At 46.8% G+C, this 24,440-nt stretch overlaps 1 protein-coding gene and 1 pseudogene across 2 annotated transcripts in view; both read right to left on the reverse strand.

Annotated features, from left to right (window-relative positions):
* USP20 (ubiquitin specific peptidase 20) overlaps window positions 1-24,440 on the reverse strand; it is a 30,150-nt gene that overhangs the window by 3,406 nt on the left and 2,304 nt on the right. The window contains exons 2-19 of one of the 2 annotated variants that reach the window (XM_006892461.1): window positions 20,881-20,934; window positions 20,436-20,502; window positions 14,138-14,263; window positions 12,794-12,890; window positions 12,199-12,268; window positions 10,943-11,056; window positions 10,035-10,113; window positions 6,966-7,413; window positions 6,408-6,530; window positions 5,951-6,066; window positions 5,352-5,524; window positions 4,676-4,770; window positions 3,351-3,384; window positions 3,129-3,174; window positions 2,014-2,194; window positions 1,805-1,931; window positions 840-1,009; window positions 673-754 (exon numbers count right to left, since the gene is read on the reverse strand). In XM_006892461.1, coding sequence (XP_006892523.1) covers window positions 673-754; window positions 840-1,009; window positions 1,805-1,931; window positions 2,014-2,194; window positions 3,129-3,174; window positions 3,351-3,384; window positions 4,676-4,770; window positions 5,352-5,524; window positions 5,951-6,066; window positions 6,408-6,530; window positions 6,966-7,413; window positions 10,035-10,113; window positions 10,943-11,056; window positions 12,199-12,257 — 1,847 coding nt within the window. In that variant the 5' untranslated portion in view covers window positions 12,258-12,268; window positions 12,794-12,890; window positions 14,138-14,263; window positions 20,436-20,502; window positions 20,881-20,934. Of the gene's footprint in view, window positions 1-672; window positions 755-839; window positions 1,010-1,804; window positions 1,932-2,013; window positions 2,195-3,128; window positions 3,175-3,350; window positions 3,385-4,675; window positions 4,771-5,351; window positions 5,525-5,950; window positions 6,067-6,407; window positions 6,531-6,965; window positions 7,414-10,034; window positions 10,114-10,942; window positions 11,057-12,198; window positions 12,269-12,793; window positions 12,891-14,137; window positions 14,270-20,435; window positions 20,503-20,880; window positions 20,935-24,440 lie in introns of both variants that reach the window. The other variant, XM_006892462.1, reaches the window with a different exon arrangement.
* On the reverse strand, window positions 23,258-23,894 carry LOC102874069 (annotated as a pseudogene).

Consider the following 24,440-nt stretch of genomic DNA (forward strand, 5'->3'; position numbering starts at 1 on the left):
CTGAGAGGACCCACAGGCTCTGAGGATACAGCCCCTGTGCGGTCCTGACCCAGCCACTGGCAACAGGGCAGGAGGAAGTCTGCAGCAAGATGCAGTGAGTTCCTTACACAGAGAACGGGTCACAAGGACTTCCTCGCTTTTTCTCAACCTGGATGCCCACACCCTTGGCTGTGGCAAATCCTACTGTCTAGCAAGTGAGTGATGGGGCTGGGCTGGGGCTATGACCAGTCTGGACTGTTGAGAGGCAAGTCAGCCTGATCTGCAACAGGAAAGTCATGAACTTTTGGCCTCGATGGCTTTGAACGTTAAGTGCATAGGCCACAGCGAAGGCCCTGGCCCCAGGCTGACACACCAGGGCCAAAGGGGAGGAAAGGGCAATCAGAGGCCTCGGCACCATGGACTTTCATGGGATGAGCCAACATGTTCACTTCTACCTACGCCAGTTTTCTGTCCCATGTGACTGAAAGGACTCAACTAGATTCATACAAATGATGTGTCTTTCACCATTGGCACAACTGTCTTTCCGGAAAGGAAGTGCCCTCTGGACAGGGCCAGTTCTAGGCTGTCCTGCTGCCTGAGGGAGGGGCTGAGTGGGTTTATGGGTATCAGCTGAGCCTGGTCTCGACTCTGGCCCAGCTGACCTCCTGGCCTGGGCTGCCCAGGGCTCTTTACCTGTTGTATAGGTGCTCCCAGACATTCTGGGGCAGGATCACCACCAGGTCGTCGATGTAGTGGTATTTGTTGGGTGGGATGCCTGAGGAGAAAGCACAAGGGGGGAGAGCTGGAGGCTGAGGCAATGCCTCCGCCCAGCCACCCAGGGACTCGTGGGGCCCCCTCACCTCCGTGGGAGCAGAGGAAGGTGTGGTTGGTGATAGGCCCTGGCTCAGCGAAGGTGTTGAACTTGTTGAGCCATTCTCTGGACACGTAGAAGCGCAGCAGGCTGGGCTCCCGCATGGCAGCCAGTGACACCACCTGCTGGCGCTCCCGCACAGCCTCCTCGCTGCTCTTCCTGGATTAGGGGTCGGGAAGGGCAGAGGGAGCTGCTGCAGCTGGGCTCACCCTGAGCCCAGCCCCTCCCAGCACCCCCCCCAAGCCCACTTCTTTTTTTTTTTTTTTACATAAAAGCACTTTAATTGACAATGTATAGTTTTCCAAAATATATTTTCTTGTAAGAAAATGCAGTAATAATTAACTAGTCTTTACAAACGAGTTTCTCAGTAAATTAGTGTACTTCAGACCCTTGTTCACTAAGACACACACTCCCCTTATCTCCCGGGCAAGCTGTGTAGAACAGACATCAGGAACAAAACCTGCCTCAGATAGAAGTGTCCTCTGTCCTCCCCACTCGCCTTCCTCAGCGCTGAGATCTCAAGACCTGAGAATTCAGCCACTGGCAAGGCCGGGCTCGCACCCTGGTGCATCTCCATCTTATTCATTTCTTCCTTGGTCGGCTGGTGCAAGTGCCACCACAAGCCCACTTCTTCAACAAATTCCAGCCCCTCTGGCCAGGACTTACTTCCAACCACTTGCATCTCTCCAGGACCATGGCTGACACCCCAATCTTCGCTTTTTGCCACTGGCCTTTTCCACTTATCCCACAGTATTTAGAGGGCTCTCTCTTAAAACCCAATTCTTACATCCCCCAGCTTAAAGCCCTCCAGCTTGCTACAGACACCCCCACCCCAGAGCAAAGCCCTGTGCAGCCACACATGATCCCAGGGCCACGGGCTGCGGGGGCATCAGGACCCAGTCACTGCTCCTCAGCCTCCTGGCGCCAGGTGCTCCCTGCCCCCAGCACTCCCACCTGTAGAAGAGGACGTAGGCCTCAGCATTCTGTACCACCGTCTCATGGACCTCGGTGACATACTGGTCGTCGAACTCATACCACTGCCCGTTGATGACGTTCTGGCAGTAAGCAATGTAGTGTCCACCTGCCAGGGAGGGGCAGGGCGGTTACAGGGACCCTAGTGGCTGGGCAGCGGGTGCTGGAAGCAGGTAGACAGCCAGACTTACTGCCCGCGGTGCCGTGGTGGCAGATGACAGAGAGGAGGTCGTAGGTGGTGATTTGTGACATGCACTCCTTGGCAAGGAAGGGGCGCAGGTCAAGGCCCTCCAGGGGGAAGGAGACGTGGCTGTTGATTTTGAACGAGTACATCACCTCATGCCGAAAGCGCTTCAGGTGAATGCACAGGATCTAAGGGGGCAGGGGAGGACGCTGGTCATCCCAAAGCTGGCTGAGTCCCTGAGCCCTCAGCGCCCTGGTGGGCCTGGAAGGACTCTGAGACCTGCAGCTCTGGGACCCCACCAGCCCACTGCCAAGTTGTGTCCTCAACCACTCACAGCCTGGCCACCAAGGCCAAGACACCACCTTGGAGCTAACCACAGGTGCATGCGGGGATAGAGCCCACCTGCTCTGCCTAAACAGAGGGGAGACTTGCCCAGGCCCTCTTGCATCACATGGCAGGTGTCCAGGCCTGATGCTGGGCGACTCGCCTCAGGACATCGACCCTTCCTCCACCACTGGCCAGCAAAAGAACTCTGACAACCAGCTTTGTTGGCACTTCCTCTTGAACTCCTTCCTCACAGAGGTTGTCCGAACCTGCTTAGCACCATCGTGAGAAAGCCACCGTGGGCCACTCTTACTCTGTTCCATCCACAGGACAGGTTCGAACAAGCTCATTCCTGCTTGTTCTGCTCTCCCTTACACGGCCAACAACATCCTCAGATCTCCCATCCAGGTCACTCTCAGCCAGGTCGTCCCCGGGAGCCCTGACCAAGCCACCTGCCTCTACTTCTCCAACTCTGCTGCCAACAGTGGCCACAGCTGTTTTACTTGCTATGGTCACAGAGTCTCACCATGAGCCCTTACAAGCATGCAGAAATGACGAACAAGCTCGGGCCACAAAACACAAGAACCCCAAGTTACCAAAGAAATCACACCCCTTTTCCATGAGGACTCCCCACCAAATCTACAGGGTCTCCATGGGCCTCCCTGGCTCAGAAACTGACTGCTCATGCGTAGTGAAGGGGGAGTGGCCTTTCCACACACCCACCAGCTGTCTGCACCGGAGGACATGAGGCTGAAAAGCCTAAAGGGCCAGAGACTGCAGGGAGGAGGGCTCGCTCACCTCAGGCAGCCGGAGCACTTTACAGTACTTCACTCCATTCCGCAACCTGGGGAGGAAAGGACTCGGGGAGAGGCTCTGGGTGGGGGCATCAGAGAAGCCAGATGAGCCCACCTAGCCCAGTCCCTTCTGGGAGAGGCCCTGGGAGAAGTCGGGCAGGTCTGTGGAGCAGGGGCCACAGGGGCCAGGGGTGGGGAAGCTGCTGGGGAAATGACCCAGACTCACTTTTTACACCGCTCACAGCTGTACATGTTGTCACCTGAGGTAGTAAGATGAAGGGACCAAGATTAGTAAGGGTAGGAAATGGGGTACAGGGGCTGGAATCAGGAGGTGTGAACATAATGAATGACAGGTTCCTAAAAATAAAGCCATTGAAGAACGAAAGAGATGAAAAAGCCTCGTTATCCACCACCAGGACTAGGGATGATAGAAAGACAAATGAGGCCTTTGAGCTGTGGTGCTGGAGAAGAGTGTTGAATATACCATGGGCTGCTAGGAGAACAAACAGGTTTGTCCTGGAGAGGGTGAAGCCAGAGTGCTCCTTGGAGTCAAGGATTCTGAAGCTTCGTCTGACATACTTTGGTCATGTTGCAAGGAGGGACTGGTACTTGGAGAGAGACATCATGTTTGGGAGAGTGGAGGGGCGGCACAGGAGAGGAAGACCCTCGATGAGGTGGATCGATTCTGTGATTGGGGTGGTGGGAATGAGTGTGTTAGAGACGGCGAGATTGGCACAGGATAGAGCAGTGTTTAGGGCTCTTGTACACAAGGTCGTTATGAGTCGCAAGCGACTTGATGGCACATAACAACAACAACAACAACATCCACCACAAAAGGTAGAAGCTACAGCCAGGAGGAACGGGCACATTTGAGCCCATACACTCTTAAAAACTCTTACTTGAATATCACCATCATGAACTCATACGTGAATATCACAAATAAAAGTAAAGCAGGTAAGAAATGCAATATTGCAGACAATACATTTTAAAATCTCTTATGTATGATTTCCAAAGGTTAACCAGGAGCCAAACACTCAAAGAAAAACAAGAAAAGAACAGGAACTGGAGTTTTCAAAACGTGAAATACGAACTTCAAATATGAAGTACAAATACTTGGGGAAGAAAGCTCCACGGGAGTAAGACGGGCAATCTCCTCCTGTGCGATTGATTTACTGCCTCTGAAAACTGGCTGTGGTGGGTCTGCTATGGGTCAGTTCCAACTTAACTGTACACAACAACATCCATAATCAAGGAAAGGCAAAATAGAGGCAAACTGGTAACATGTAAAGCCTGATTCCCCAGAGCCGCAAGGGGGTGAGAGGGCCAGGAAAGCGTGCGGCCTCAGGGCTAGATGTAGGGGGCAGCGTGGAGGGGATTTGGCCACCTGGCCCAGTTTTGAAGCACAGTCTGGTGGCTTGTATTACAAACCTTACAGTGTACATTTTTCCCTGAGGAGTAGTCTGTGGGTGTTTCTATGAGGATCCAGGCAAAGCCCCTGGAACCCTTCAGAGAGATCTAGCAACCCCACCTGGGCCAGCCCCACCCACTTACCCTTTAGCTCATCAGCAGCAAAAAAGGCAGCAAGGCAGTCCTCCAGGGTCACGACAGGCCCCCAAAACCAGCTGGGGGTACAAGAGACCACGAACCTATATGGAGAGAGGAAAAGGGTGGCAGGGGGGCTGCCATGTCCTAGGTGAGAGCCCCAGGAAGACCTGGCTGAGCTGGAGAGGCAGTGTGGCACAGTGGGTGGGCGGGGCACAGGTGAGGAGTCAACCCTGGTGCCAGCAGCGTGAGCAACTTCACTTCATCTTGCGTTCACTCTCCTTGTCTCTGAGGACTCACGGTCACGGTGTCTCCCCTCCTTGGTATGTATGGGCCACCAACATAATGCTGATAAAGTGTCGGTCATGTCGCCCATCAGCAGTGAGGGCTCGACAGAGCTGACTCTCTGTTGCCCTCTTCATCGCCTCTCAGGCACTCTCTGCTGTCACCCATCCTCCACATCCACAAGCTCACCCTTCAGCTCGAGATGGGACCTACCCCACAATCCCAGTGTAACCAAGGAACCAATCCACCTTCACTAGCTAACTCAACACATCCTTCAGCCTTGAGTCCCCTTCCAGAATCTGTGCTTTGCGGAGAGTCTGTGTCCTTCCCAGAACATGAGTGCCAGGAGACCAGGCGAGTGCCTCTCTTGTTTGCCCCGTGAGCAGGAAGGTGGACACACCTCCGAATATACTCCATGATGAAGGCGAGCCAACCCTGTGCTGCGTAGCTGTCTCCACAGGTGCCGGACTTGGCCGGCACATTCTGGTAGATGGCGGAGTGGAGCTTGGCCAGGTCCTCCTTACCAGGAATGGGCAGTGAAAGGTCCTGGAATGTCTCCACTGTGGTGGACACCTACGAGGCAGAGGGTCAGCCTAGTTTCCACCTTTCAGAGTCCTGCCCTGTCCTGACTGAACAGCGTCTGCACCACAAACACCAGCCACCAGATGGCAGTGTACAGGAAAGGGCTGCACTTGGTAGTGACTTAGGGAGTCAGAATGGACTCATAGCTGATCCTCTAGCAGATTTTCAAAGGTTATAAATTTCACGGAAGGAGACTTCCCATCTTTCTGCCATGAAGCAGCTGATGGATTTGAATCTTGTGCCTTTGGGTTGGCAGAGCAACACCTTACTCACTAGGCCACAAGAGCTGAGACTTGCAGGTGCTCCTCCCCTTATAGAAAGAACTACAGACACAGCACCTCTCCACCCACCTCCAACTGGAGTACCACTGAGGCTGCCAGAAGCCTGGCAGTCCCTCCTCATGCCCAAAACACGCACTCGGTCACAGGTGAGGCACTGCACGAGGCTGAGGATGGAGCCGTCGAAGATGTCTGAGATGACACTGCGGTAGCGCTGTTCCTTCCGCCTCCGGCTGACGGCAGTCAGGACCTGGGCTGGGGGTACAGCACGGGACTAGAACCAACCTCCACCTGTCTGTCTGGGGTAAGGGCAGGTACTGGGGTTCCTCTGTCAGGACATAGGGCCAAATATCTAAGTCATGTGTCTGGGGTTGCAATTCACCTCTCCATGCCTCAGTGTTATCATCTGTAAAATGGGACTCCCACCACATCCTTGTGTCGTTATGAACATTCAAAGAATCACTATAAGAAGTATGCAGCCTAGGCCCTGGGAACCAGGACTTAAAAATGGTGGCCATGGACACTATCTCTGCTTGTAGTCCAGAACTCTCATGCAGACACCATGTGGGCTACCCCTCCGCCCCACTCCTCCGAACCTTTCTTGAGCACATATGATGGTCCCATCCTCACAGGACTCGCACGAGGTGGGGTGCTAGACAGCTTATGGACAGGGCTGCAGGGGCGAGAAGAGCTGCGTATGTGGGCGTCATTGTCCGGCTCTGGGGACAGAAAGAGGCACATGCTGAGGCCAGGACAGCCAATCCAGTCAGGCCAGGGCTCCCACACCAGCTCCACAGCCTGATCAGGAAGAGGGTCTGCCAGAGGCTTGGAATGTGATGCCAGCCTGAACCCAGGTGTCTCCTGCCCCAAACATGCCAGAATGGGGTTGTCCACACAGCAGAGGGTTCAGGGCTGTTGGCAGAGTCTGCGTGCTTCAGCCCTACAGCTAAGCACCATCCCAGTGACATCTCTGAGGCTAAGTCCTCACCTGTAAGGTCTGTCTAGTGGTAGACTCCACCTTCCAGGGTGGCCGGGAAGACTGAGAGGGCTATTGTGTGGAGGTGCCTTGCACACAGTAGGTGCCAGACAAGTGGGGCTGCTGCTCCAGTTGCTGTGCTTCCTCCCAGCAGCCCTGGGGCCCGCCTGTCTGATACCTGGCGTCCGGCAGGGGCTGACAGAACGCGGTGATGGAGGGAGCGTCTCAATGGGCTGGTCATCGAAGGGAGCCATGGCGGTGTCCACATCAGCATCCTCATCCACTTGCTCGGAGTTTGAGCGCTGCTGGCCCCAGGAGAACTTGCGGTCCTTCATCCGCTCCTTCTCAGAGATGGCTCGGCCAGCCTCGTCAGCGATCAGCAGCTCTGTCTCGGCCTGAGAGCCACCCCCACCACGTCCCTGCCCGTCACCCTCACCCCGGTCACTGCTTGAGTCACAGGACAGGAACTCATCCTCGGATGGGCTTCGGTCGCCCTCCCGCTTCTCGTCTATGTCACTTGAGTCAGAGTCCCGAGCCTCAGTCACTGGTGCCACCGTGGCCACCTCTGGCTCCTTGAGCTCCTCATGCAACTGGTCCATCAGGCAGCGCAGGAACTCCTGGGTGTCCTGGAACCAGAGGCTTCATCAACAGGAGGGACCTGCACAGGCCACCTGTGTCTAGTGAGCCCCTTGTGGGTGCCAGGGCACATGATCTAACCAGCTCTGCAGAGCGCTCTCCAGATAGTTCTGTGCAGCCCCATTTTACTGAGGTGGAGACTGAGGCTCAGAGGGGCTGGGGAACCTCCTCCAGGGCACCCAGTTCTGTGCAACAGAGCTGGAAACAGAACTGAAATCTGACTCCAAAGCTCATACTCATAACCACTTGCAACTCAGCTTCAAATTCAGGGTAGAACAGCAAGGGGTTATTAGATGTAATTAATCAATTAGAAGAAATAAAAGTAGTCAGTGTTATAAAACAGTCTATGAATGATTGTATGAAAAAAATCAATGTGATTTGTAAACCTTCACTGACATAAATACCAAATAATTTAAAAAAATAACTCCATGAGCTGAGAGGACGTGTGAGATCCTGCAGTGAACGAGCTCCTCAGGCTAGGCCGGGAGAGGCAGGCAGGAGCACCTGGAGGATGAGGCGATGCCGAGATGCTGAGAGCCGTGTAATGGGCGGCAGAGCTGAATTCCGCACCAGCAGCTCTCCCTAGCAGGTAGGCCCACAAATTGCCAGTCTACCTCTGGCTCGCCCTGCTCTGCCAGCACCTACAACCCCTCACTTGTCTGTGGCCTGTGTGTGCCCATGCCTTCCCCTGCCATCACGATACTGAAGTAAACTCAGGCTGGGGGCAAGGCAGAACCCCAACTTTCCTGCACGCTTGTGAGAGACTCACCACACTGCCACCTACAGGCTGGCCGGGTGCTCAACTCAGAGTCATGCAGTCTTTATTCTGACTCTGCAACCTTGTCTCCAACCCACTGAGGTCTCCGGACACATCTGTCCACCGAGCCCAGCCCAGGGCACACAACAGAGGAGTAGGCTGAAAGGCTACAAAGTCACAACCACAGTCACCCACTGCCAGTCATCTACCAGGGATACTTGGGGGTACTGGCTGGGCCTCTGGAGGAGCACTTGGATTCAAGTCCTGCTCTGACTCTCTGGCCCCGAAGTCAGGAGCCGCCCCCATCACAATTCCTGACCCCTGGACAGCGGGCCAGTGTCCTGCTGCAGCCAGACCCAGCTAATCAGGAGTAGGGTCTTTGTTTTCTGAGTGGTAGCAGAGAAAATGGGACCCTCTGGATGGATTTCTTTAGGTAAAATGCCAGAAATCAAGAGAAAATAAATTAACCACTTGCTTGAGTTAGGGAGATGGGGGGAGAAGAGAGCACTGTGTCCAGGGCACTGAAAAAATCTTTTAAGGAGGAGGTCTTTGATACACCATCTAATTAATTCCTGATTCTTCCCTTTAACAAAAGTACTATGTGTCCATTGCCGAAATTCCAATCCATACACAGAAGCATGACAGCATATCTGGCCTTTAAGAGTAAGGCACAACTGGGTCTACATTTCAGACTAAATATGTTCCCTGAATTGTGTCCGAGAGCTAGAGAAAGGAATGCTTGTCCTGAAGTCCAGATGGCTGTCCCACAGATGGATGCCCTGGCTCCAAGTGTCCCCACTCAGCGCCTCATCAAGAGACCAAGGGGCCAAAGGCCAGAAGGAGTCACTGTGCACAGAGGGAAGGGAGTGTTGTGGGGAGAGTAGGTCTCAGTGGGCTTGCGTCTCATCCTGCCACTAAGGACTGTGTGGCCTGGGAAAACAGCACTACCTCTCTGAGCCTCGCTCCTTACTACCATGTATGATGATGACCATGTGCTTTATGAACACTTTGGGAGGATGAAACAGAGCCACACTTATTAGGTGGCTCGTACATAGTGACTGCTTAATCATGGCAGGTGGTGGAATCTCAATCTCTGGGTGTTATGACTTCTCAAAAAAAAAGGGAGGTGTCCAGGCAGTGTTGGGCTTCTCAGAAAGGAGCAAACATTTAGACTGGACAGACCCAACTGAGGGTAAAGACAGAGAAATGCCCAAGAAGGGATGGGAGGAGGGGCAGAGGGAGAGAGCCACAAACGGCGTTCAGATAACCAGTGCCCTATCCGGCCCCACATTCACTCAGCAGGAAGACAAGCCGACAGCCTCAGCTGCCCCGAACCCAGCCTGAAACCTGGGCAGGGACTCAGACCACGGGAACTGCCAGCTAAGCACAGGGCTAAGGCACAGACCTGGATGCATTCTGCTTCAACTTGGTTCCATTACATATAAAATAAAAAGGATAAATATTTGGTTTCAATAGATTAAAAAGTAATAAAAGTGAACTAAATTCTGTCTATAGATGGAGGCATGTGAAAGCTGTGTGCTCACACAGTGTAGGGATGTAGGGAACAAGCTCTGGAGTCACGCTGCCCATTAAATTTCCCCTCATCCATTTATCAAATACATGATCCAGGCAAGTGACTTGGCTCTTCAAGTCTGTTTCCCCATCTGCGAACAAGAGGAGTAAGTACCTTAGCAGAGTGGAGGGGCTCCAATATTCTCAGACATGTGCCATGTCCAGGGGGGCAAGCCTGACGTTTAAGACACTCCTAGCCATGGTTAGCTGTTGTTGGATCCAAAGCCACGCCTCACAGATAAAGACCGTAGTTTGTCCCCCTGGGCAGCTCAGATGGCGTACCTGCTGGGCATAACCTCGGAACATCGGGTTGACCAACTTGATCCCATGAGATAGGCTGGTGGGAACCACATAGCTTGGGCTGTTGGAAGACCAAACTAGTTAGTCTTGGTGGCCTGTCCCAAGCCACTCAATTTTGTGAGAGGCAGGTGAGCAGGCAGGCAGGCAGCGAGGCTGGAACAGACTCAGGGGAGCTGAGCTGAAACTGGGAGTCCCGACCCTCTGAGAAATATCAGCACTGATCCCACCACTCAGGGATAACCACCCTTAAGATTTCCAGATTTTTCTATAAAAATACAAACACATATATACAAGAGCATAAAAAAAGATATTTTCCTATAAAACTGGAATTATTTTCTATTATACTGTTTTCCAATCTGCTTTTATACTTAATATATTTCTATGCATGTACTGTAAACTATTCCCAACTTTGAATTTTCCCTGAGGAACAGATCCAAACCAAGCTCTTGACTTTCATGTTGCACTTCACACTGAGCTGGACGGCCCAGTCCAGTGAGTGTCCCTCTCAACTTCAGGGTATCTCTCAGGTGTCATAGTGGTGGTGAAGAACCATGATTGGAATGATGTATCTCTGGGCCAGGAGGATCAATACTTGGTTCAAATTCTAGCTCCATTTTTTTACAGCCCACATGACTCTGAGCAGGATGTTAAAAATCTCGCTGAACCTCAATTTCTTATCTCTAAAACAGGGTTGCCTACAATCTGCACTCCACAGAGTTGCTGTAAGTGTTACATAGGCTGTAAGGTTGCATCGAGTGTTGCTGCACATGTTACACAGGTTATGAAGCACTTGGCTCCAGAGCAAGGCCACGGAGGCACTCACTAAACAGGACAGGGCTGATATAAATCCCTCTCCCCACACCTCCGCCCTCAGCCAGGTGCTCACTCACCGTTTCTTGTGCCAGACCTCAGAGACCAGCTTCTGGTAACTTTTGCACAGGGCTGGCTTCTTGTCTGTACGCACCAGACCTCCACACTCCAGGAAGAACTGGGTCAGAGGAGGGCTGTGGAGAGGGAGTGAGGTCAGATAAGAACATGGTGTCATTCAGAAAGGGCTAGCAGAGAAGGAAAACTTCCTAGAGCTCATGGCAGGGACACACAGAATGCCAACAGATCACCAAAAGGACCCAATTCCCTCTGTCAGATGTGCATTCCCCAAGAGTGGTGGCCCAGGCTACTGTACCAAACAGAAGAGAAAACAGCACCTACTCTTCTCACCAAGACCTTCCTTGGAATCCATTCTCAGAACTTAAGGCGTTTCCCTCACTCCCCACATAAGGGTACATGTTGTGGTTTTTGTTTTTCTTTTTTAAATTATCTCTTTTTTTAAAAAAAAAATTTTACTTTATTCTTTTTGTGTGTGTGTGTACCATCAAATCAGATCTGACTGGTACAGGAGGAGACTGCCCCGCCTTCTCCAGCAGAGCATCTGGTGGCTTTGAACCGCGTACCTCTGGGATTGCAGTACAGCTTCTTGCCACTACACCACCAGAACTCCCCAAGGGTATGTTTTAAAATATGATCTTATTAGATAAGAAATGGATGCTTCATATAAAAAATTAGAAAATGCAGATAAGCAAACTATAAAAGCCACTCATAATTCTATCACCTAAGGAAAACCACTCTGAACTATGCTACCAGAACCCTCTTACCCTGAACATTTTGGGAAATACCTTTCCAGATTTTTCTATGCATAAATATCCATGGGGTTGAGAGGCTATCCTAGATGGACATGGGAATTTTCTCAAAAGAAAAAAAAAAAAAGAGTTGTATCATATAAAATCTTATCTAATCATCACACTATGCACTTCTTTCCACTTTAATATTTCTCAGCTTTAAACGTAACTTCCCCCGTATATTTCTGTTCCACTGTTAAGGCTGGACTACAATGAATTGGCCACTTTCTTGTTTCTAATCAGTGACAGAATAAGCATCCTGTAAACAACATTCTCAACATTTCTGATTATCTTCCTAAGGTAAATGACAGTAGGCAAGAAATTAAAGGACACAAGTAATTTTAGGGATTTAAAAAAATACACACGACCACAGGCAATATGTGCCAGCAGCCCAGGGGTTGTTGCTGGTGCATCTGGGGCTTTGCCAGAAGCCCACTAGCCCACCCTTTCCTGAGGCGGTGCTGACCTACCAGTTGGATAAGGCCTGCAGGGCAGCATTCATGTAGCAGGAGTTCCCAAGGTTCTTCATGCCTGTGAGACCTAGGAAACAACACATAAAGGGCAGGAGGCCTGAGGTCCTGTTCTGGTCAGGACACTTGTTAAAGATCAGGAAGAGGCAATGGCCCTCAGCTCGTGGGACCCAAACAAAGCAGGACACGGGTGGCTGGTGGTTCACTCTAGAATCTTTCCAGTAAGTTAAGGTGGTTCTTATCCACAAAAGTTATGATTAACTGAGTAAAATCAATATATGAATGGATCCCTTGACCCTCCCTGGTCCACTGTCTGCAATGTCCAGATGAGAAGGCCAAGGTGTAGAGGGCTGGCTGGTCCATGGGAACACAGCTGGCAGAGGGCACTAGGACTTAGAGGCCTCCTGGACTCAGCTGGGTGGCTTCAGTTCAGATTCAGATTAGTGGCACTCACAGCAGAGCTGCTATGCCTGTACATGTTGTCATCCAGCTTTCCTTAACCATGCTGGTCCAGTGTGAGGACACAAAGATCCAATGCTTCCCGGTCCCTAGCCAAGGCCCCAACAGCTTCTTCCTTCATTCTAGGGGCTGCTACCTCGAGGTTTCAGGTCATCGTCCTCCGACTCAGATTCTCCTTCATCAGCCACAGCGATAGGGACAGCTTTCAAAGGGTGAGCGGATGGTGGAGAGTCCTGTGTTAAAGAGCCAGAGTGAGAAAAAATAAGGGGTGCGAAGGAGAGGGATGAGTGTCAAATACTTTGAGGACAGAAACCCAGCCCCCAACTCCACAGCCCACACTGAGACCGGACTGGTGGCCTGGCTCCAGAACTTCCTAACTTGTATTTTATTTACAAGAGTGAAAACAATAAATTCCACTTATAATAAATGAGAGGAAAAGATAGATGAGGAAAATACCAAAAACCTATGAAATCCAATTTTCTTGAGATAGTCACTGTAAACAATTAATAGATTTATATATATATATAGAGAGAGAGACAGAGACAGAGACAGAGAAACAGAGAGTCAGAGACAGACAGAGGCTACTGGCATATAGCATATACTTACTTACTATGCATATTATATGTATTACATTTACATGATAAAATAGGATATTGTATATGTTGTTTTATAATACTTTTTAAAGTGATAAATATCTACCATATTCATAAAATATATTTAATAAACACTTTATGGAGCACCTTATGTGACAATGTGGAAAAGATACTGTAGGGAGCAATGTCCTGGTCTCCCTGGAGTGTCCACTCTACTAGAAAGTGCTGACAAGGACATATTAACCATTCCCTGAGGGCAAGCACTGGGCTGAGACCTTCAGACATGTGAGCTCAAAAAGCCCCTCACTTAGACAGCCATACCCCATTCTTACATGTTGAGGGACTGTTATGTAACTGATGTAAACAATCAGGTTTCCAGGTTCTCCTCCTAAAGAAAAAGGTTGTAGTGACTATTGGCTGGCTTATTATTCCCTCAAAACTCATTTCTAGCTTTGGGATTGCCAGTGATCACCCGTGACTTCATGCAGCCCCTCTGTAAGTACAGAAAGCATCTATACTCTCAATAAATCCTCCAGAAAACCCCACCAGCTGTCCAGTTGTGCTCCCCTCACTGACTCCTGTTTTGGTGCACCAAGCTTTGCCTGTGAGCTGTATGAAGGAAAGGGCTACCGTTAGAAATCTTTCACCCTTATCATTCACAGAGCCTTGGATTAGAGTAAACTCACTTTAGTTGAGGTTCAGCAAGTTGGGGCTGGCACGGCCATATCAAAGACATCAAAGCATGTGGGTGATCCAGGAACAGACTATGTCTTATGCACCATAAATACCTGAGTCACACGGTCTCTTGACCACACCAGGAACAACAGACCAACAGTTCCTAACACAGTCTCATAAATGACCAACTGATCCCGCTGCACCTCTCTTACCTGTTCTGAGAACTTAGATGAAGAACTTGGTGGGAGGGTCGCAAGCCGCTGATCCAGGAACACCTCCTTCTCACAGGCATAACACCACACTCGGAACGTGGTCAGATTAACTGTCAGGTTGTGTTTCTTGACCTAAAGGTAAAATGCACTCAGAGGCATCTTAGAAGACAGGTCTGGAAACGTGCTTCTGAAAGGTCACAGCCTGGAAAACCCTATGGAATGTTCTACTCTGCATACTTGGGGATGTCATGAGATAGAAATTAATCCAATGCAACTAATAACAAAATTCAAAATATGGTCAAGGATACACAGGGGTTCTGAATCTATAATTGTGATCCCTGGGCCTCAGTCTGAGGCACTGTCGGGCCGGATGCCTTTAAACTCCATTATTTGCTTCTCTCCCCATCAAAGACTGTGGTGCATTGATTGAATTTTACATGGCCTTTCTCACCATGGTCTTCTAATGGCAACTAAATGACTGGGTGGAACTATGAAAACAGGGTTCAGTCAGCCTTCTTCTTTTGATGCTGATGCTAAGGAGTCTCCTCCTCACTTGTGAAGTTAGACAAAGAGGTAAGACAATAGTGTCACCAAGCCATTTTTATAGTTGGTGTTAGAAGTGGGATTTGTTGCGATAGCTCTAGACTGGACTCATGGGAGCATGAAACACATAAGAAGGGAGGGGCAAAGATGGTTACTTTGGTTGTTACTTGTAATGGCTGAAAGGAAAGCAAGTGGTGTTATGTTGTAATTCAAGAAAAAAACATATCTTGCTTGAGTGACTTGCGGTAAAATTTGGACTACTTAAATATGATGACTAATGGAAGACCAAAATCTTCTAGCTTCACTAAGCCAGAGGTCCAAGTCATAGGTTTGTGAGTGGGAAGACAGTCAAAGTATGAAGAAAATAAAACTGGAAAATCTGTAAATCCATTTATGTGTTTATTTTAATGTATTATGCATCTAAAACGATCACAGATAACAGAAATCCTATTACTCTCTGTCAGACAGTATCTGATTTGGTATGCTGAAAGGGAAAAAAGGACTTGCCTGAAAGAAAATATAGGCTGTTTGTTTCAGTTTAGTAACCCTGTGTATTGAGTAGTGAGAGCTTGAGTGAAAAACATGAGCCCCAACCAGAATCTTTCAAATTGAAAAACGTGCATTTGAAAAGGCATGCAGTCACTTGGAATGGCCAAGAGAGTAAGAATTTGTATTTGAAGGGAGGACTTGGACTGATGGGGAGGAATTACTGTTTTGAATTTTGGAATTTGACCAAATGGCATTTCATTACAGAAGGAAATGTCAGTGCTAATCAGAAGAACCCCCTTTCAAGACTCAGTAGTTAAAGGGAGGTGAAAAGTAGACACCCTAGATGCTCACTTGCAGAGACCGCCTGAATCCAAGATGAGAAAAGTAGACAAGGTACAGCAATGGATGGATCGACTGACTTTGAACATGTTCCACTGCTACCTGTTGACTTAGCCCATGTGAGCATTAGGGATGGCAGAGAGAAAGAACTAGTTGTTCTAAAATGGAGAAAGCTCTAGACCCCTGAATATATCGATAGTCTTCATACACTAGCCCAACAGATTGCTGCATTTGAAGGCTTGGTGTAGATTTAGAGTTTGCTTATGGATGCAAATGCTCAAAGTTCTAACTGAAACAGGATTCCTTAAAACAAGGGACATGTCTTGTCTCCTGAGAGTACTGGTTTGATAGGGATGAGGAATTTAAAAATTGGTTATCTTAAATGAAGGGAAATAAAGGCCTTATGAGTTTGGGGAAGAGAGGATTGGAGAAGGTGCTGATGCTATTATTATGCACTATCAAGTTGACTATGATTCATAGCAACCCTATGAAAAACAGATCTGAATCCTTCCGTCATGTGACATTTCGATATACTTGAGCCCATTGTTACAGTCACTGTGTCAATCTATCTTGTCAAGGATCTTCTCCTATACTGACACTCCACCTTCCCAAGTATGATGTCCTTTTCCAAGGACTGGACCTTCCTAACAATATAACCAAAGTCTGTGAAATGAAGCTTTGCTATCTTTGCTTCCAGGGAGCACAATTGTTGCACTTTCTCCAGGACAGAGTTATATATTCTTTTGGTTGACCATAGGTTAGTACTTAGTACTCCTCTCTAACACAACAATTCAAAGGCATCAATTCTTCTGTCATTCTTAGTCATTGTCCATCTTTCAGATGATTATCAAGCAATTGAAAAAAAATCATGGCTTAGAGTAGGGACACTTTAGTCTTTATACTGATACCCTAGTTCTATATCACTTTGGAGAGGTCATTGACAACAACTTTTTATTTCTTGACCGCTGGTGCCAAGGATGTTGAGTGTAGATCCAAGCAAGATTAAATTGTTGACAATTTCAAATTTTTTTCCATTTATCATGATATTGCCAATTCATTCGGTGTTCACAGGGGTGCCTGGCACCCCTGTAAGGGTGAGACTATAAAGTTAGGTATATTGACCCTTAATGAGGGGATTTCATAGTATTATTTTTATAAGATTTTATAATTCAGTTGCAAATACTGATTGTTAATAGGATTGTGATTTTTTAAAGCTGTAACTGTTAAAGCTATAAGTATGAAAGGGCAGACAAAGGGGGAAGCTGTTGGACTGAAGTACAATGGGATGAATCTAAAGCCTTTTAGAGATTTTGCTATGCTGATAACTTGGAAAGCTCAGCACAAGGGAATAATCTTCTATTAAATTTTATCAGACGTCTGAGAAAGTAAAGTCAAGAACATTTTCTGAGAATCTAAACAGATCAGATGAATTATCTGCAGCACACCTGAATGGCTGGTACCTGAGTAATCTTACCCCTGGGTACTCTTTGCCTTTGCCTGCTGCAAGACTAATTGCTAATGGCTATTTTGAACTGGTATGATTAAGAAAAGGGATTTAACCTCTAAGGACCATAGCTAGAAAAGCCAAGATGTAGGCTGCAGATAGATGCATCACTTTTATACGGCCTTACACATCACGGCCTTGTAACTTTCACCAAATGACTTGGTGGGACATGCAAATAAGGTGCTTGTGGCCTCTCAAGGGACAGGACAGCTTGCAAGCAAGGTGCATGGCATCCCTGTAAGGGCAAGACCATGAAGTAAGGTACACAGACCCTTAATGAGGGGACTTGGTAATGGTGTTGGCCTGTATGTTGTTGTGAAGCCAGAAGTTATGCCATCAGTATTTCAAAAACACCAGTGGAGTCACCCATGGGACAGGTTTCATTGGAGCTTCCAGACTAAAAAGCAGGATTACTCATACGTTTCTGAAATAATGGGTCCTTGAAAACCCTAAGAATATTAGCAGAACACTGTCCAATACAGGGCCAGAAGATGAGGCTTTCCATTTGGAAGGCACTCAAAATACAACTGGGGAAGAGTTACATCTGCAAAGTAGAGTCTACTGTAATGACAAGGATGGAGTAAAGCCTTCACCTAGTGAAGGACTTTCCTTTGAAGATGAGGTTTAACACAAAAGGAGGAAAAAGAGCTGTACACACCCATTAATATTTGGGGTGTGGAATGTACAAAGTATGAGTTGGAAAATGAGAAGTTGTCAAAAAGGAAATGGAACAAAGGAGGATTGATATTCTGGGCATTAGTGAGCTGAGATGGACTCATATTGGCCATTTTTAAATTAGACAATCATATGATCTGCTGTGCTAGGAATGACGAAGAGGAATGGTGTGGCATTTATCATCAAAAATTGAAAAGGACTGATGTCGCATTCATCATCAAAAAGAACTTTTCAAGATCTATCCTGTAGTACAATGCTATCAGTGACAGGATAATATCCATAGACATAAAAGGAAGACCTGTTAATACATGAGCACTAAAATCTAAACTCACCAGCCACTATAGCCAAAAATTAAGGAATTGAGGAATTCTATGAAATGCACTTTGTAATTGACAGAAGATGCAGTTGTGACACACTCATAATAAACTGTGGCTAAACATATATATATATATATATACACATATATGTATATACACATACATACATACATACTGTGGCTAGAATGTTAAAGGTTAGAAATTAAAAAAGAAGGGTCGATAACTGGAAAATATGGCCTTGATGACAGAAATGAGGCCAAGATCACAACACAAAATTGTACACAATCAATGAATTGTACACAATCAATGATATATTCATTGCAAATATGTTCTTAAAAAAATAAAAAAAGAACACTATGAATGTTAACTATACACATGGAACTCGTCTGGTGGAATACACAGTCATCAAAAGGACTACATCTGTGGAGAGAGACAGTGGAAAAGTATAATAACAGCAGTCAGAACAAGGCCAGGGGCTAACTGTGGAGTAGCAGATCAGTAATTAATTACTCATAAGCAAAATCTAGCTGAAGTTGAAGAAAATGAAAACAAGTTCAAGAGGACCAATATACAATCTTGAGTTTACCCCTCCTGAACTAAAAACCATCTCAAGAACAGATTCAACACACTGAGCACTAAAGACTGAAGAGCAGAAGTGCTGAGAGATGGCTGTGAGGAGATCTACCATCACACATGAAGAAAGCAAAGCCATTATAAAGGCAAGGAGGGATAAAAAGACCAAAGTGAACACCCAGGCCTGTCCACTGGGGATACTGCAAAGAAACTGGGTGAAATGCGGTATGAACAATGAGTCAAAGATCAACAACTGTATGAAGAGAAATGAGTCAAGCTAAGAAGTATGAGAAGAATACAGCTGCATACTGTGCCAAGGGCCAAAGCAAAGCAGGGAAGGAAGGTCCTAGCAGACCAACAGGCTCAAAGAAGAGTGGACCAGAAGAAGAGCAGAGGTTGAAGATGAAGATGAAGACTAAGTGGTTGTGTGGAGTATGCATGTGTGCTCAGGCAACTGTTAGCTAAGAATGCGAATTCAAGTACAGCTCAATATTATCGTCAGAATACAAACTGTACAGAATTTTGTATAGCTGATAAAGATTCTTCATAGAGAAAATATTTTATAAAATGCAGGTTGTAACTTTCTGAGGGGCTACTATATACAGTTAGATTTAAAAAGCTTCTGTTATTGAATGTTTCCAAATACTTAACGGTTCTTTAATTTCTTGTGTATGGTAGCACAGCAAACACCTAGGACTTTAGTATCAATGGTAAATTCTGAGGTTGCATTTTGTTTTTTTAAAAAAAGTTTTATAATAAAATGATGCATATTTAAAAAAAAAATAACTAGACAGTGACTACCAACAACAGGCTAGCGATTGTGAGAATGCGGCAGGACAGGCAAGGTTTTGATCTGCTGTACACATGGTCACTATGAGTCAGGATGGACTTGACAGCACCTAATACCACAACAGGCTTACAAGGCACCTTTCCAGAAGCAGAAAGGCAAGCGAATCCTCACTATTACCCAAAAAGAAGAGGTAGGTGTGCAGTGTATCATTTGAATCCAGATCCCTGTGCTGTGAAGCTCCTAGAGTCAAGAGACAGAAGAGAGTTTTAACACTAGAGATACCGAGACAGTGATGAGGAATGGAGGCAGAGAGAAAAGCAGGAACATAGCCAGGAGAGAGGCAAGAGATGATGGAGTGAGCTTCCTGGCCAATGGAGTGAGAGTATTCAGCTGGACTGTGGCTTACTTGAAAAGTGGGGCATGCACAGATATTTATTGACAGAGCTAAAGAGCTTTGTAATAATTGCTCAAAAAATGTAGAGTCGAGGCCAACCAAAGAGGCCCAAGAGATATGGGGAATGGCTTATTGATGGTATAAGAAGATACTGTCTTAACCAAAGAACTATATATTGTATCATTCCTAAACCTGAGTTAGAATGTATTACTTCACTGAGAAGCCCCATAAACATAAACTTGATCTGTGAGCTCTGTGTGACCACTGCAACAAATTATCAAATCCAGCAGAGAAGTAGAGCATGTGATAGGAGAGATCACTGGTGTCAGGATTAGTAGAAGATTGAAGGGTGGGGATATGTCTAACCTCTACCTCATAGTAATCAGCCTTGGGTTGTTGATGCTTATAATGATACTTCTTTCCTCTGAAGCGAGATAAAGTGGTTGGATAATGCTACCACCAAGCTATTTTTACACAGACCAGCAGCTGCCGTTTATCAAGCATATAAAATGTGCTAAGAGTTTTTATCCCTTACTTCTCCGAAGCAACTTTGCTATAATTATTTCCATTTTACAAATATAGCCACTGAGGCCCAGAGCAAGTATATGGAATGGCTAGAGCTGAAGTCTACGTACAGGACAGTCTGCCAGCAGAGTCCATGCTCTCAGGTACACTTACCTGGGCATGGATGGTGCTATGGTCAGCAAAGGATTCTCCACAGCCAACATAAGGGCAGGCAACCTGGAGGAGAAGGAAGGAGAATGGGTAGGGGGAGGCCAAGAGGACAATACCAATGTGATGAGTCTCTGACTTCATCCAAACCCAAAACCCCTTCCTGATCCATGGGCTACAACTTTTCTGCACTCTCCATTCCTTATCTCTATCCAACAAGACCCACAAAAGATTGAAGCTCTCCCACCCTGAAATTCTTACCAATTTTATTCCGTTTCCATCTAAGGGACTGACTGACTCTGGACCCCGTCTTAGCTTGGATTTCAAAACTGTACCCACAATGTTCAGTGTCTGCTCATGTCTGACATTTCCATCAGTATCAACTGTCAGTGGCAGATGTTCCCAACCCAGTCACCTCATATCCCAACATATGTAAGAACGATTTACCTGGAGACAGGCCCATAGGTTTGGTCCAGTAATACCACAGGACTGACAGGTTCCCTGCATGGGTGAACGTAAGAGAGAAAGAGCTATGAGTGAGTGTCTAAGAGGGGCTCTCTCTGAGCATGAGTGCTATCCTGCCTCCAGGACAGTGTACAAGAGCTCCTGCTGGCTAGCGCTTACACAACATAAAGGTCCACTAACTGAAATTAGCTTTCACATGGGACATGTGTGGGAGAGAGTCTTTACATTTGACTGATTTTTAACAAACCAACCAACCAACCATGATTCTGTGAAGACACTTTCCAATTCAATCCTTTAAAACTTAAAAAAAGATACCTTGTGGGGAGCTCTGGTGGCCTAGTGGCAAGAAGCTGCACTGCAATCCCAGAGGTACGTGGTTCAAATCTACCAGATGCTCTGCTGGAGAAGGAGGGGGCAATCTCCTCCTGTACCAGTCAGATCTGATTTGACGGTACATGTAAAAATAATATAATAATATAAAAAAAATTAAAAACTTAAAAAAAGATACCTTGTGGGGAGCTCTGGTGGCCTAGTGGCAAGAAGCTGCACTGCAATCCCAGAGGTACAGTTTGTATCCACCAGATGCTCTGCTGGAGAAGGAGGGGCAATCTCCTCCTGTACCAGTCAGATCCAATTGGACGGTACACACACAAAAAATAATTGAAAAAAAAATTTTTTAAAAGACCCCTTGTGCAACAATGAATGAATGGAAATCCAAGTTCTCTATAAACTTCCATTAAAATATCAATTTAAAAAAGGGGGGGGAGATTCCTTAATTTACACTCTCATTATCCCCTCCACTCTTCCTCCACTGCACTTAGGTAAACCTTTCTCCCCTGGGGCTCCATGACAGAGACAGAGAGTTGATCTGTTCCATCTACCCTATACATGTGCAGTTTCTGGTGCAAACTGTTGAGGTTACCTAACTGTTGAGTCAGTTCCTCTGAACCAAGGCTGGCACTTGGGACGGAACGCTGCCCAGTCTTGAGCCATGGTTAAGCCCACTGTTGCAGACACTGTTTCCATCCATCTCATTGAGGGTCTTCCTCGTTTTCACTGACCTCCCACTTGCATCTTTTTCCAGGGACTGGTACCCCCTGGTAACACGTTCAAAGTCACAAACTAGGTGTAAATTAGGAGAACATATCTGTTGACCTCAGAAGTCACCTAGGCTTCTGGTGTCCTGGGTGACAGAAACTGCTCTGTGTCCAACATAGTTCTCTCCTTGCTCTAGTAACAAAATGCATGAATTATAGTTGCACCATGAGCACTCAACTCTAGACCACACATCCCAGCCTTTTCTGTGGCTCCCAGTGATCACATGACTTAGTTCCAGCCACATGAAAGTACAAGTGATGTTTGCTTACCTGTCAATTAGTTGTGAAATGGTCTTTTCCTCTAACTGGAAAAGGCACTGAAGCCACTACCTTGAGCCAAGAGATGAATATCTACCATTGGTAATGCAAAGGTACCCCACCGGGTCCTACCTACTATGAGATTATTCTGTGAGAGGGAAAAAAAAATTCTAACTTGTTTAAGTCATTGAATTTCAGAGCCTATTAACAGCAGAAACTTAAATTGGACTGCTAATAATTTTGCCTCCTTATGACTACAGCAGCAATTACCAAATAAGATTCCAACTATGATCAGTTGTAAGATTAGTGTGAAGTGATGGATCTCTGATAAGTTTCAAAATCACCCTCAAACCAAGTGAGAGCTGACATGGAGAGGCATTACGTCAAGCCAAGCATGTTCCATACCTATTGTTCATGTAAGTCCCACCACAGTCCGTGCCGAAGACCCAGCAATATCTCTTTTCTTCTAATCTTTTTAGGGTTAGAAGCCTACCCTGGATGCCCACCCACCCAGCAGGGTCAAAAGATGAAATCAAGGAGTCCAGAAAGTGAAAGAGTAGCCGTGCCAGCTCACAGGGCTTCATAGGAACTTTTCATTGTTACTAAATTCAGATTTTGGCTGCATTTTTAAAGCACCTGCCATAAAGCTCTCATTATAGCTGAGGTCAATTTCTGATTGAAGATCCTGATGCTGCAGAAGTCTGTCAACTGGCTTAACCCAGCCTTTCCAAATTTGTAATCTTTCATGATCATCTGATGCCACATTCCACCTCATCTTCTCAGGGTGTGTTTTGTTCCTTTATTTGCTAAACAATTAAAGCAATACATATATGCTGTTAGTAATTTAAAGGATATTCCTCTGTATTTTCTTCTTTTTTTTATCCATATTCAGCTTTATTCTGAATTAATCATATATAATATCAAGAGTGCATGTCAAATGAGTAGAAAAAAATAAAGGATCCCATTACAAAAGTTCCATGGAAGGTGGAAGGGCGGGCACAATGTTAGGATTCCTGTTTAGAGAAAGTAATATTCTCCAGATCATGGATGCCATTTTTGTCAATAATTTGAACACTGAAGGTTGGAAGATTCAGGATAAAACGTTTCTGGATTTCTTCTAGACATTTCCTAAGCAGCTCCACTGCCTTATCACATGAAATAGTTGGCGTATAATATCGGTCTAGGATACTGAGAGTCAGGAAAGCACCATAACCATGGGCTGCAAAGGGGGCCTTTGCCAAGGCTGCCAAGTAGTCCATATAGTAGAGCGCTGGGCCCTCGTGCTCATCATAGCCAGCCAGGAGGAGGTTGACATGGTATGGAGTCCGACTCCGCAGGCAGTCAGCCAGGTTCTGCCGAGTGAAATTAGCTGCTGCTGTGGGAGATAATTCATAACCATTTCGCATCTTGTAAAGCTGTACATTTTTCTGAATATATTCTGCAAACTGTACAGTGTCACCAGCTTCTCCAACACACAGAAGTAAGATTTTTTCACTCATCTTAAACATCTTGTCATGATCGTCCTTCATCTGGACAATATTACTAGCAGCCACTCGGTCAGAGGCGACCAAGACATAGTCGGGGCCTTGAATGCCGATAAGGTGCTCCATAGTAGCAGGGGGGCAGAAGGCGGCAGGTGCGACACAGCGTGGGTATTGCTAGCTAGTGTATTTTCTTTTTATATAAGCACATATGCATAGATTTGGGGGATATGAACTTTTACTAAAAATAAGATAATTCTATTTTCTGTAACATGAGTTTTTCATGTGGGAGACTGGGCTGTATGAGGAGGAATGTGGTATCAGGATTGGAGGAATACTCATCAGCAATCTGCGTTATGCAGATGACACAACTTTGCTTGCTGAAACTGAAGAGGACATGAGGCATTTCCTGCAGAAGGTCAAGGACTATAGTCTTCAATATGGACTGAAGGTCAATATCAAGAAAACAAAGATTCTCACCACTGGGTCAATTGGCAGCTTCATGACGGTGAAGAGATTGAGCTTGTTTGGTTCCACAATCAACACTCGTGCCATCAGCAGTCAGAAAATCAAAAGACGAATTGCATTGGGAAAGTCTGCTATCAGGGTCTTCTCTAGAGTACTGAAAAGCAACATTGCCAGTCTGGAGACTAAGGTGCACCTGATCCTGGCCATGGTCTTTACGACTACTCGTTATGCATCAGAG

The sequence above is a fragment of the Elephantulus edwardii genome, unplaced genomic scaffold (genome assembly GCF_000299155.1).
Source record: "Elephantulus edwardii isolate Elephantulus edwardi_28Jun2011 unplaced genomic scaffold, EleEdw1.0 scaffold00116, whole genome shotgun sequence".
NCBI lineage: Eukaryota > Metazoa > Chordata > Mammalia > Macroscelidea > Macroscelididae > Elephantulus > Elephantulus edwardii.